The sequence below is a fragment of the Chiloscyllium plagiosum genome, unplaced genomic scaffold (genome assembly GCF_037043375.1).
Source record: "Chiloscyllium plagiosum isolate Xiang-an unplaced genomic scaffold, Cpla_swu_hap1 HiC_scaffold_18, whole genome shotgun sequence".
NCBI lineage: Eukaryota > Metazoa > Chordata > Chondrichthyes > Orectolobiformes > Hemiscylliidae > Chiloscyllium > Chiloscyllium plagiosum.
Genome location: NW_028270156.1, coordinates 24,944,009 through 24,958,730, shown reverse-complemented (window position 1 = coordinate 24,958,730; position 14,722 = coordinate 24,944,009). Strand labels below are relative to the sequence as shown.

At 39.3% G+C, this 14,722-nt stretch overlaps 1 protein-coding gene across 2 annotated transcripts in view; it reads left to right on the top strand.

Annotated features, from left to right (window-relative positions):
• Nucleotides 1-10,659, top strand: part of qser1 (glutamine and serine rich 1) — a 162,232-nt gene extending 151,573 nt beyond the window's left edge. For both annotated transcript variants that reach the window (XM_043705539.2, XM_043705540.2), the window contains exons 11-13: nt 2,442-2,588; nt 5,087-5,182; nt 9,468-10,659. In XM_043705539.2, the coding sequence (XP_043561474.2) occupies nt 2,442-2,588; nt 5,087-5,182; nt 9,468-9,608 (384 nt within the window). In that variant the 3' untranslated portion in view covers nt 9,609-10,659. The remainder of the gene's footprint in view (nt 1-2,441; nt 2,589-5,086; nt 5,183-9,467) is intronic.
• The last annotated feature ends 4,063 nt before the right edge of the window (nt 10,660-14,722 follow it).

Sequence of the window (14,722 nt, the reverse complement as noted above, 5' to 3'; positions counted from 1 at the left end):
CATAAAGATTTTACAGCGTGGAAAGAACATGCCAGTCATCAAACATGCTGTAATCCGATTTTCTAGTACTTGACTAGTAGTCTCATAAGTTATGGCTTTCAAGTCTTTATCTACATACTACTTAAATGTTGTTGGACGGGGGTGGAACACTTAAATGTTGAGAGTTCCTCCCTCTATCACCCTTGTCATGTAGTGAGTTAGTTAGATCCCAGACCTTCTGGCTGAGAAAATGTTTCCCTTAAATTTGTGCCTCCTGGTATTGACACCTGTAAGGTATCGCAAGCTTTTGGGGTGCTGCTCCTTCATCAGGTAAAGTCTTCACCTGACGAAGGAGCAGCGCTTCAGAAGTTTGTAATTTCAAATAAATTTGTTGGATTATAAACTGGTATCGTGTGACTTCTGACTTTACAAGGAAAAGAATAGACCAAACATGCTTTTATTAGTTCATGAGGTCAGGCCTGCAGATTAATTGCAGACTGATTCTTGATTTAAAGGTATTCCCAAAGACATGTGACCCCAGGAAGAGCATTGTGTTAAAACAGATAGGAGAAGTTGGCTATTAACAAGGAAATGGTTCTCGCAAGTCTGGAAGGGCATATGGCAGATGTTGAATGGTAAATGAGGCCTCAGGAGGCTGAACCAGTTTTTTGTACTCTCCAGGAGAAGACGGTCAGGTTATCATGATGGGGCCATAGGTTAAGTTTTTTTGAATTGTGCTTTCTGGAGAAAAGAAATTGTCTGCTGCCAAGAAGCATAAAGTTTTGAAAGTTCCCTGCTTAACCTGCCTTACTAGCTTTTGGAAACCCAAAGTGGAGTAAACTGAGTTTGAAGTATTGCTGCCTTTACCGAAAGGATGACCTTGATCAGTGTCTCCAGAAAAGCAATTTAGGATCCACATCTATGCCTGTGAAACCATTCAATGTGAAAGACATTTAAGTAATCTGGCAAGTTTTGTTATTTTCTTTTACTTAACACTTAACGGTGCAAGCAAATGTTTTGGATTGAAAGCACAGACATTCATTAGATTACCTTGTTTAAGTTTTTTCTCTGCTAAAGTTATTGCATATTTAATAAATTGACATATTTTGTTTGAGGTACAAAATGGTGTCTGGAATTTGTTATTTGCAAAGTCTGGAATTTGCAATTCAGACATCTGGTTAGGAACTATTGGAGAACTATTGAGGATTTACAAAAGGTTTGGTTTTACTGTGTTGTGAATACAGAGGTAGAAAAGGCTAATTTGGTTTAGCTGTCTGTCTCCATGTTGTAACACAAGGGTTCTAGAATTCTTCTTGTATTCCCTTGTCTTGTTAGGCCTCCCAAAATGCATTACCTCATACTTTGAGGATTAAATTTCCATTTACCATTGATCTGCCAAAATGACCAGTCCATCTATGGTTTTCTTCATTTCCATTTACCACAACATCAATTTTCATGTCATCTACTGAACTTACTGAGCATCGCTCCTATATTCATGTCAAGAAAGAAGCCACTAAATAAAAGGGACAATGGCAACAAGAACACAAGGTTGGCTGAATGACAGCATAAAGTGGTGAATGTTTGTTTATCAGAATTGGAGAGCAGCACATTGTGGGATTCCTCTGGCTACCAGTGCTACTCTTGATATATTGCTAACTTTCACTTGAGGTATAGAGCACAGAGTTCAATACATACCACAAAACCTGAAAATGTTTTGAATTTTGAGCAAGATACTGGTAGATTTAAAGACGACCTGGACAGGCAAATAGCAAATGAAACGTAGTGCACAGAATTTAGAAATGATTCATTTTGGTACGAAGAATGAGTATAAAAAGATGGAATTTTCAAGGGTGTGTCGGGTGCAGCATGATATAGGGGCATATGTGCATAAATCATTGCAGGTGATGAGGCAGTTTTAGAATGTGGTTAATAAGGCAATGAGACCTTGGCTTTTATAAGCAGAGGCAAAGTACAAAAGACTGGTTCAGCCTCAACTGGAATATTTTGCCCAATCCTGGGCACCAATGCAGTCATTGGAGTGGATTCAAAAAAAGTTTATCAAGAACCGTTCTAAGCATGAGGGATTTCATTAACAATGAGAAAAATGAGTATTCAAATCATAAAGTTTCTGGATAGTGTAGATGGCTAGGAAGTGTTCCCATTTGTCGCAAGATTGAGAACCAAAAGGCACTGCTTTAAAGTGACTGGCAAAAGAACTAGAAAAAATAGCTTTATGAATTGATTGATTAGGATCTGGAACACACTAGTTGAGAGATTGGCGAAGATGAATTTAGTTTGGCTTTTGGATCATGAACTAAAGGGAGAGGATCGGTGGGACTGTGGAAATAGAAATAGAGTGGAATGAGCTGAGATTGTTCTTACAGAGAGATGGCAATGACCTGAAGGGCTGAGTAGTTTCTTCAAATATAGTAACTATTCTATGTATTTGTTTTGCTTTGCAGACTTCAATGGAGAATTTTCCTGAACTGACTACGTGTGTCTCGGGAGTAAAAAGCAGCAATCCAAATGTGCCCAAAATTAAATTGAGTGGTAAAAGTTACAATAAGAAGACTCTCCAGCCATTAAAACAAAATGCCAAGGGCCAAAAGGTAAGGTGTCTGGAATTAGTCTAATGTATGTTTTCTTCCAAATTGATGTATATTCTAACACATGATCTGGCAACTATTTCATCAAGGCTTTTGCAATTTCTACAACAAATTGTATAATCGATCACAGACTCTTTTTCCATGGGTTTTTTTTTAATCCAAAGAAGGATTGTGAATACTGGAAATCAAAAACAAAAGCAGGAATTGTCGGAAAAACTGAGCAGTTCTGGCACCATCTATGGAGAGAAAGCAGGACCAGTGATCTTTATTCAGACTGATTTTAGCTCAGAAAGGTTTGGTATATATGTTGAAGATGGGATGGGGGAAGGAGTTAGCAATAAGTGGATATGGAGCCCAAAGAGAAAGAAGAAGACAAAGGAATGGGTAAACGTTGGCCTAGGACAATCAATAGCTACTGATGGGGACCACCAGTGGCTGACAGTGATTAGTTTGTGGTAGAAGTCCAAGTGATGACAGGAGCAGATCACATTGTGAGCAGCGAATTGTATTCATTTGTATTCAGAACACCTGCATTCTCTCTTCAAAAACGGCTCTGAGCTTCTTGTTGCCTGCCACTTCAACATACTGCCATGTTCACTGGCAAACCTCTCCATCTCAGTGTGCTCAGTACAAGCTGGAAGAACAGCACCTTATTTTCCACTTGAGGACCCACAACCTTTAGAACTTAATATCGAGTTCAACAGTTTTACGGTCCGAGCACCTTTTCTCATGTCTTACCTCAACTTCCACACACCAGACCTTGTCATCACGTGGCTTCTACCATAAAAAACCTTCAAAATGGTCAGACACTGCAGCAGCGATTTATTCTCCAGGATGACCTTTACCCATTGCTTCCTGCCTGACCATTTTTCGCTTTCCCTGGACCCCATCTCCACATACTGTTTATCCGTCACCCCCCCACTCCCCACTCCCCACTATGCCATCTTCAGCATTTCTACTGAGCTAAGATCAGTTCTGAAGGACGGTCACTGGACCCTGTGCTTTCTCTCCAAGATGCTGAGCTTTTTTCAGCAATTTCTGTTTTTGTTCTCCACCAATCATATCTCCTAAAAACAACTTTGTATATTAAATAATTCTAATTTTAAATAATTATTTTATAGAATTATTCTATACTGTACTCTGTCTTTTATTTCAATAAACTTGTTTCCCATTGCACAACTTGCATAAACTTGGTAATGGTGAGGATAGCTTCACTGCTAGGTATGTAATTATAAAGAGGTCTGAGTGTAATGATTTGCATATATAGATTTTTTTTAGATAATCTGTTAATCCTAGGACTATGACCTTTTATTTTCATCTAAATTTGGGATGGATAATGTTTCAAAAATGCATATGGCTTTTGAAATACATGATTAGATCATGAAATGCTGAGGTTACGAAGAGTAGAAAATGTAGAAAAAAACTATTCAGGTTGTTATAAAGACATTGTGCTTTGTGTTGCTTGGAGTTTTGAAGGATTGTGAATTTATTTCAAGCTTTGTGGACATACCTAGAGTAGTTTTGTTTTGAGAGGTCGTTGAAAAGCACTGTAGATATTGGAGGTTTTTTAAACACTGCTTCCAAGAAATCATGACTAATGATAGTTGCTTTATTTGCTGTGCAGCCCTTCTGGAGCTGTTTGAATAATGACTGGACGGAGATTGTATTGTATCTAGAATTAGTTGGGGAATATGAAGTTTGAGAGGGTGGGCTACCTAGCTGATCTTTCCTGCTTTCTGAAAAGAACCCTACTGTTGAGTTCAAAGTGGAACCTACGACTTCCTAATGAAAGAATGATTGAAAATCTTCTCAATATATGTTTCCTGAGCAAATTGTGTTTGCCAAATTGTCGAGATAATTGTTTATGATTAGTGATTTGAATAGATAAGCCAGAATATCAGAAAAATTGATTTTGGAACATTCTACACTTTATCTTTCTGCCTTCAAGAATAACCCAAAGGCTAGGAAGTTTTCTTTTTGTCAGGTTAATCTCTGCTGAGAGAAATCTAATTTTTAATTATGTTCTTTCCATAAAATGTGAGATTTTTGGTTTATTTAGGTTAACATTTATGCTGCTTTATTTCTAACAGTTTATGTTCGCAGGTTCATCTTCCTTGAACAAATTTCAATTTGATAACAAGCACAGTTATTGATTTATTAAAGAAACCTGGTTGATATATCTTTAAAATCTGATGTAGATATGGTATTTAATTGACCATCTTGGAAATTGGAAAATAAGATTAAAATATGTTTTGTGATCTGCGGAGTACTGAGATGAGAGCAATATTGCCTCATGCCTCAGTTGCAACAAGATCATAATTTCCATGATTTCCTACCTTTAATTGTAGGGGTAATTAGATAAAAATCACAATATTTGTCAAAGCCATGCTGTTACTATTTGATCAGATGTCTACATTTTAATGCATTAAAACTGCATCAGTTGGCTGAATGATAAGTTAAATCGGCTATAGAATTATGCAATTATTCTGTATTTTAAACAGGAATTCACTGTTGATCATGAAAAACTGCAGTGCTGTACTTTATATCACACACTTCATCATTATAAGTACCATACCTACCTGATATGCAAGAAAGAGGTGAGCAATTAATACTGTACGATGTTTCATATTGCTTGAATTTGTATACTATTTAAAATTGCAACAAACTGAAGCAAATCCCAGGATAATTCTAAGATTGCTGTGTTTAAAAATTGAGTGTTTGGCATTTCTTTTAAAAAATGCATATTGTAACCCAACGCTTGTTCAAAAATAGAACATAGAACAGCACAGAACAGGCCCTTTGGCCCACGATGTTGTGCCGAACATTTGTCCTAGCTTAAGCACCTATCCATGTACCAATCCAATTGCCGCTTAAAGGTCACCCATGATTCTGACTCTGCCACTCCCACATGCAGCGTATTCCATGCCCCCACCACTTTCTGGGTAAAGAACCTACCCCTGACATCCCCCCCCCCCCCCCCATACCTTCTACCCTTCACCTTAAATTTATGTACCCTTGTAACACTCTGTTGTACCCACGGAAAAAGTCTCTGACTGTCTACTCTATCTATTCCCCTGATCATCTTATAAACCTCTATCAAGTCACCCCTCATCCTTCGCCATTCCAATGAGAAAAGGCCTAGCACTCTCAACCTATCCTTGTATGACCTATTTCTCCATTCCAGGCAACATCCTGGTAAATCTCCTCTGCACCCTCTCCAAAGCTTCCACATCTTTCCTAAAATGAGGCGACCAGAACTGCACACAGTACTCCAAATGTGGCCTTACCAAGGTCGTATACAGCTGCAACATCACCTCACGACTCTTGAATTCAGTCCCTCTGCTAATGAACGCTAATACACCATCGGCCTTCTTACAAGCTCTATCCACCTGAGTGGCAACTTTCAAAGAGCTATGAACATAGACCCCAAGATCCCTCTGCTCCTACACCTTACTAAGAACCCTACCGTTAACCCTGTATTCCGCATTCTTATTTGTCCTTCCAAAATGGACAACCTCACACTTGACAGGGTTGAACTCCATCTGCCACTCCTCAGCCCAGCTCTGCATCATATCTAAGTCCCTTTGCAGCTGACAACAGCCCTCCTCACTATCCACAACTCCACCAATCTTCATATCGTCTGCAAATTCACTGACCCACTCTTCGACTCCCTTTTCCAAGTCATTAATAAACATTACAAACATCAGAGGACCCAGAACTGATCCCTGCGGAACTCCACTTGTAACTGGGCTCCAGGCTGAATATTTACCATCTACCACCACTCTCTGACTTCGACCGGTTAGCCAGTTCTCTATCCAACTGGCCAAATTTCCCACTATTCCATGCCTCCTGACTTTCCGCATAAGCTTACCATGGGGAACCTTATCAAATGCCTTACTAAAATCCATGTACACTACATCCACTGCTCTACCCTCATCCACATGCTTGGTCACCTCCTCAAAGAATTCAATAAGACTTGTAAGGCAAGACCTACCCCTCTCAAATCCGTGCTGGCTGTACCTAATCAAGCAGTGTCTTTCCAGATCCTCATAAATCCTATCCCTCAGTACCCTTTCCATTACTTTGCCTACCACCGAAGTAAGACTAACTGGCCTGTAATTCCCGGGGTTATCCCTATTCCCTTTTTTGAACAGGAGCACAACATTCGCCACTCTCCAGTCCCCTGGTACCACCCCCGTTGACAGTGAAGACGAAAAGATCATTGCCATCGGCTCTGCAATTTCCTCTCTTGCTTCCTACATAATCCTAGGATATATCCCGTCAGGCCCGGGGAACTTGTCTATCCTCAAATTTTTCAAAATGCCCAACACATCTTCCTTCCTAACAAGTATCTCCTCTAGCTTACCAGTCTGTTTTATACTCTCCTCTTCAACAATACGGTCACTCTCATTTGTAAATACTGAAGAAAAGTACTCATTCAAGACCTCTCCTATCTCTTCCGACTCAATACACAGTCTCCCACTACTGTCCTTGATCGGACCTACCCTCGTTCTCGTCATTCTCATGTTTCTCACATACGCATAAAAGGCCTTGGGATTATCCTTGATCCTACCCGCCAAAGATTTTTCATGCCCTCTCTTAGCTCTCCTAATCCCTTTCTTCAGCTCCCTCCTGGCTATCCTGTATCCCTCCAAAGCTCTGTCTGAACCTTGTTTCCTCAACCTTATGTAAGCCTCCTCCTTCCTCTTTACAAGACATTCAACCTCCCTCGTCAACCAAGGTTCCCTGACACGACCATCTCTTTCCTGCCTGACAGGTACATACATATCAAGGACACGTCGTATCTGTTCCTTGAAAAAGTTCCACATTTCAACAGCATCCTTCCCTGACAGCCTGTGCTCCCAACTTATGCTCCTCAGATCTTGTCTTGCAGCATTGTATTTACCCTTCCCCCAATTGTAAAACCTACCCTGTTACAAGCACCTACCTCCCTCTATAACCAAGGTGAAAGTCACAGCATTGTGATCACCATCACCAAAATGCTCACCCACTAACAAGCCCATCACTTGTCCCGGTTCGTTACCGAGTACCAAATCCAATATGGCCTCCCCTCTGGTCGGACAATCTACATACTGAGTTAGAAAAGCTTCCTGGACACACTGCACAAACACCGCCCCGTCCAACCTACTTGATCTAAAGAGCTTCCAATCAATATTTGGGAAGTTGAAATCGCCCATGACTACTACCCTGTGGCTTCTGCACCTTTCCAAAATCTGTTTCCCACTGTTTCTCCACATCTCTGCTGCTTTTGGGGGGGCCTATAGTAAACACCCAACAAGGTGACTGCTCCTTTCCTATTTCTGACTTCAGCCCATATTACCTCCAAAGGCAGATCCCCCTCGAACTGCCTTTCTGCAGCCGTTATACCATTTCTAATTAGCAACGCCACACCCTCTCCTTTTTTGCCACCCTCCCTAATCTTACTGAAACATCTGTAACCAGGAACCTCCAACAACCATTCCTGTCCCTCTTCTATCCATGTTTCCGTGATGGCCACAACATCGTAGTCCCAAGTACCGATCCATGCCTTAAGTTCACCCACCTTATTTCTGATACTCCTTGCGTTGAAGTATACACACTTGAACCCATCTCTGTGTCCGCAACTATTCCCTGTCAGTGCTACCTTCTCCACAGCCTCCCTACATTCTTGAACATCCTGAAAAACCGCTAACCTACTTGCTGGACTACAAGTCCGGCTCCCATCCCCCTGCCAAATTAGTTTAAACCTCCCCAAAGAGTGCTAGCAAACCTACCTCCCAGGATATTGGTGCCCTTCTGGTTCAGGTGCAACCCGTCCTGCTTGTACAGGTCCCACCTTCCCCCGAATGCAGTCCAATTGTCCAAATACCTGAAGCCCTCCCTCCTACACCATCCTTGCAGCCACGTGTTCAACTGCACTCTCTCCCTATTCCTTGCCTCACTGTCACGTGGCACCGGCAACAACCCAGAGATGACGACTCTGTCCATCCTAGTTTTTAGCTTCCAGCCTAACTCCCTGAGCTCCTGAATGACCTCCCCACTCCTCTTCCTCCCTGTGTCGTTGGTGCCAATGTGCACCACAACTTCTGATTGCACACCCTCCCCCTTAAGGATTCTGAAGACACGGTCCGAGACGTCTCGGACTCTGGCACCCGTGAGGCAACAAGCCATCCGAGAGTCTCGTCCAAGTCCACAGAACCGCCTGTCTGTTCCTCTAACTATAGAGTCTCCTATAACTAGCGCTCTCCTCCTCTCCCCCTTTCCCTTCTGAGCCTCAGAGCCGGACCTCGTGCCAGAGACCCGGTCACTGCAGCTTACCCCTGCTAGGCCGTCCCCCCTAACAGTATCCAAAGCTTCCTCCCCTTCCCACCTCTAACTGTTACCCAGCTACCTCTGTTCTCTGGCCTAACTATGTCCCTGTAGCTTCTATCTATCACCCTCTCAGCCTCTCGAATAATCCTCAGTTCATCCAGCTCCAGTTCCCTAACATGTTCCAGCTCCAGTTTCCGAAATGTGTTCTTTTTTTCTGAAGGCTTTGAGGGATCATCTCATAGCACAGTTCTTTCATGATAAGTTGATAGTGTAGACTTAAATAAAGGACAGAGATCCCACTGATTCCATAATGGCAGTTGCAAATATAAAAGTTTAACTGTTTGTTCGGCAGAAAGTTGTACGTTTATGTTTTTAATTGATCAGGATGTGTGTAAAGTTTGCTTATCTGATATTCTGGTATATTTACTGTGAATAGAAGTCAGTTGATCTACAGGAACCTCAGTTATCAAAGGTTTTATCCTCTTAATGTGAAAAGATATTCATCAATGCCTAACTGAATCTACTGTAAATATTGAACTTTCTCATGTTTTCAACTATTCATTTGGACAGGCTGCTTCCATTCTAAAACGGAATAAAGATCTTGGCCAAGTTGAAACAATCCAGCAGTGTATGGAAAACGAGAAATGGGTGGAAGATCTCTTTGAAAAATTTGGCGATCTTCTGACACAAACACAGCAGAAGTGTTCATAATGTACATAATGAGATTTTACAACAGTTTTATCTGTGGCACTAACTAAATATCATGGAGACATTGAAATGAACGGTTGCACCCCAGTGGTGCTCGGCTAGGCTTTGAATAGTGGCATTTGTGGGCTATGTGGACCTTGTATGTCGACCTATAGCTACATGGACATGGTTGTCAAGGAAATTTTGGCTTTGGGAGTTTATTAATTATTGTGTCTAACCACATTTTTATGATGGCCAATATTTTTGGGTTTTTTTGTATTCTGTGATCTTGAGGTATTGAGTAACATCTATTTCCAAAAAAGAACAATTTTTAATAAAAGTTTTGTGACTGATCAAAACGGCAAGGCATGCACTAAATATATTATGATTTTCTTTACTACCGTAGATTAAACACTTTAGGAAATTGTTTTGTTCAGTAAGAAATGCTTTAAATTGATTACCTGCCTCTTACTGACCTCCAAGACACAGAGGCAACCATATATCTTTCTAATGTCTACCTACCAAATTTCCACATCATAAAGTTGGTGTGCCATGACATTCTTTCAAGTTACCGTCAGCAAACACGTAATTTTTGTTACTCTACAGACTCCTTTTATGTTCAGAAATAGCAAGTTCAGGAAACTGAACGTGGAGTTGGTGCAATTCAAAGACTTTGTGTCAGTTCTGGTGATGAAAACGTGATCAACACCTCTATTTTCCCTGTTTTTGAAGAAAAAAATTATTTTGCCTTTATACCCATATTTCTTTAAAATAAATTGTACATTTTATCTCATCAATAATTGTATTTTTCAGAGAAAATATTGTGGTTTGAATTATGTTCATTTATCTGTGTAATACACTTTGCATTGTTTCCAGTAAATTTTCATTTACATGTTGATCACATTGTATACTTTATAATGAGGTAAACTACTATTTCTTTTTTTCTGTTAATACAAGATTGCTTCAGTGTGTACCAGATATGCATATTGGACTAGTTTTGCCTTTTAAGTGTAGCTGTGTTACACATTGCAATTATTTTCTGATACATGAAAATAAATTTCGTACTAAACCTAAAGCCAAAGAAGTTTATATTGCACCAGGAGAACTGTTCAACAATTCAGCAATATAGACAGTACATTTGTAAATGTAGTTTAATTCAACATGGTTTTGACTGTTACTATGAATAATATTTTCTTGAATATTGCCACCCTGGTGGTTTTTCTTATGCTCTGATTGTTACTTACCATTCTATGCATCATGTTTTACTCTACCAAATTAACCCTTAAAATGACTACCATTTTAAAATTCCTCTTCCCATGTTTATTGTTTTAATTGTGTCTTTGATTCATTAATGTTATATATTTCAGATATTTTGGAAGCAACAGGTTCAAAGGTTTTCAACTACATTTTAAAAAAAATTAACTTGAGAATGGGACAGTTTTGCATTTTGAGATCCAGATCCAACATCAAAAGTTCCTGTTGAGTACAGCAGAATTGAATGCTGTCTTCAACAATCAGTTTTAACTCTCAACTACAGAGGAGTACAGCAGTGAAACTTATTCTTATCAGTTACCTCTTCAGTCATTCTGAGTGAGATTGATCGCTTGTACTATGGAATAGTGTTTAAACTGGATTCCATAACTTTCACAGTGCCCAGACTCAACTGCAACATGTTTTAGAGACAGTATTATTGTGACCTGTAACAATCCAGAGTCCTTACAGGACTTCACAGATAGTTTGACACTAAATGAGATGCTGGGCAACGTAACCAGAAGTTTAAGATGTAGATTTTGAGAGGAAGACACATTAGAACTCCGAAGCCTAGAACTTAATGAGTTGGAGGTGGGGAAGAAATCAGGGGGCACAACAGCCCTATATAGGAAGAATGGAGAGTTATTGAAAGGTTTTTGAATGGGAAAGAATGAATTAATCTGTCACAAAATTGAGGCATTCTTTACACATTAGCAAGAACAAGTGTAGGTCAATTGAACTTTGCTACCCACATCCAAATTCACTTTGTGGTTTACGTGAGCTGAAGGTTCCAGGTGGTGACATGCAAGTCGCAAAATTTAGGATGGTTGAGTCAAAAGCATAGATGAGGTTTTGGCAACCAACTTGTTGAGGTGGGAATGGAAGCTGTCAATATTCTAAAAATGACAGAGAGGATGTGGTCTCTATTTTCATTGGGTTGTTTTCTAAATGTGTGTCGTAACTGTGTGGATTTACAAGAATTAAAAGTCAAATTTGTATTCTTATCATGTATAACACTCAACTGGATTTAGCAGTGCTGCAATCAAACTGACCTTTTGATGACAAAAAGTAGTGAGTAAACTCCTCTAAGCTAATGGAGAGACAAACTAAAATAAACATCACAGGAACAGAGATACAGGAACAGAGGAACCTGGGTGTACAAGAGCAAAAAGTTTATGTTCAACTTAGGACACGAGATTAACCTGTATTCTAATATTCTTTCCAGTTCTGAGCACCTGCAAATGGAGCAGGATGTGAGGCATTGGAGAGGCAGTGCAAAAGAGTTTCATGAAAGTGGTTCCAGGGATGAGGAATTTCAGCACAAACAATGGACTTGAGAAGCAAAGATGTTTGTCCTTGGAAAATATTAGGCTGAGAAGAGACCTGATTCAAAATTGTGAGCATGCTGGACAGTACGAATAAGGAAACATTATTACTACCTTTGAAAGGTCAGAGTACAAGAGAAGATCAATTTAAATTAATCAATAAAAGAGGAAAGTGCTGTGTGGAAAAACTTTTTCATGTAGGTGGTTATGATTTGGAATACACTGTTTAAGATTGTTGGAAGCAGGTTCAGATGAGGCAATAAAGAGTATGCAAGGTTACAGGAAGGCAGGAGAATGGCAATATTATGAGATGCTAATTTAGATAAGTGACGGACATGATTGGTCAAATGTTCTCTTGTACATTAACAGTTCTGAGATTCTGTGAATTATACACACTTGGTTTGTCTTTGGCTTTCTCGTGTTTAATTTTCTTTACTCCAAGAATCCCATTTGTCACAATGGGTGATTTGGCTGTTTCTATACCAGAAAGAAAAGTTTTCTTATTTATGTGCAGTTTAAGCAAAAAGTTATTATCAGTTGTTTATTGGTACAGAACATTAATACTGATGAAAAGACAAGTTGCCAAAGCTTTTTATATTGCACCTGTCAGGATAACCACAATAATGCTAAATTTCAAATGTCACAATTTTATCCTATGTAGAGAGAAAATTGCTGATGGCAAGTTCATTCTGATTGGCTGAGGCATTCCGATTGAAAAGGCAATTGATTTATCACATTTGGGGTAATTCAAGAAAAAGGTGAATGGCTTTTGGAAGAATGCATATGATTCTTCTAGCAAGCAGTGTTCTATTCATGCAAAAACAGTTTGTGTCATTATTGCATAGTTGCAGCATAAAAGGCTTCAGTAATATTTAAATTATGCTACATTTAAATATTAATATTAAATTAGAGCTATTTTGAATAGTATTATTATTAAAATTATGTGCATTTCCCCCCTTAGTTTGTTAAGCGGATGCTCTCCAAGCTTGCTGAAGAAGGGCTTATGCCCGAAACGTCGATTCTCCTGTTCCTTGGATGCTGCCTGACCTGCTGTGCTTTTCCAGCAACACATTTTCAGCTCTCCAACCTTTACCAATCAATTCAATGAAGGATATGAATTGTATAGAGAGCTTCATACTGTTTACTCAACAGAAAGAAAGCAAGTTGCACAGAAAACTTCAAACTTAGTGATTTTCAACAATTTTTATTATGAGTAGCATGTTTGAGAATTCTGTTTTGAGGAAAACAAACATGGACAAGGTAAAGGCTCACTTCAAACAAGCCAAGGTACCTGGATATAGAAATAAGATTCAATACTCCAGCTTGAGTAATGACATCTGAAATCTATTCATTGTTGAGCAAGTGAATGTTGAGTCAGCACTACAGAAATTTTGTTTGAAAATCCTTTTCATGATCCAAGGTTTGGACTCAAGAATTTTCAAAGCATTCCAAATTGCTTAGTGTGGAAATATACATTATCTCAACATGCTTTAATTGTGCTATGCCTGATGATTTTGAAGACAAGCTATGCAGTTAACAATATAAGACTGGAAAAAGCAACACCATTATAGATCTAAAACTAATTTGCACGTCCTTCACATTTGACATTTTGCCACTTTAGTTTGAATTGTCAATCAGAAGAATTGTTTGACCATCTTGCTCATGAACATATGAGGAATGACAAAAGATGCAATTGTTCGCTTAGTATTTGAAGATAATAGACAAAGAACATGATATTGCCTCAACTTTGATCTTGAAAAGGCTTGAGTGAACATTTTAACAAGGCTTGTGAGTAATGTGTAGTGTAAAAGCTGTAGGCAAATATAATGTAGGCCTTTATTCTGAGGGGACTGTATTGGACTTGGGTAACACTGCAGTTAGGATATAGTGCAGTTTTGGTCTCCTGACATGAGTGATATTGTTGCTTTGGAAGTAGTTCATGAGGGTTCTGAGGGCAAATTCTTAAAAAAAAAAAGGGTTGCCATTATGAAAAAGGATGGAGCATGTTGGACCTAAAAAGTGATCTTAGCAAAATGTAAGACACTGAGAAGCTTGACAGGTAGATGCTGAGAGAGTGCCTCCCTTTGAGGGGGAAATCTATAACCAGGGACAGATTTTAAAAATAGGGCAGGAATAAATCATTTGCCCTCAAGCCTGCTGCACCATTTATAGTGGTTAGGCTGGTAATCAACTTTGTGATTTATTTTCTACGCTCGTCCCATATGCCTTTAGTCATTGGTATTTAGCAATCCATCAAACTCTAGTTAAAATGAATCTCATGACAGCCTCTACAGATCTCTTGATTACAGAATTCCAAAGATTTACAGCCCTCGTAAATTATAACTTTCTCTGTTTCTGTTCTCAGTGGCTTCGTCCTTGCTTCCAGACTCCTCAATCAGGAGAAGAATCTTGCCTGCATCTACCCTTTCTATCCTTTTAATTATTTTTGTTGGATTTTAATGAGATCACCTCTTATTCTTCAAAACTAAGAGAATACAGGCCCAATTTACAAAGCTATGTTCATATTTGACAAAGTATGGCATCAAAGACCCCTAGAAAAAC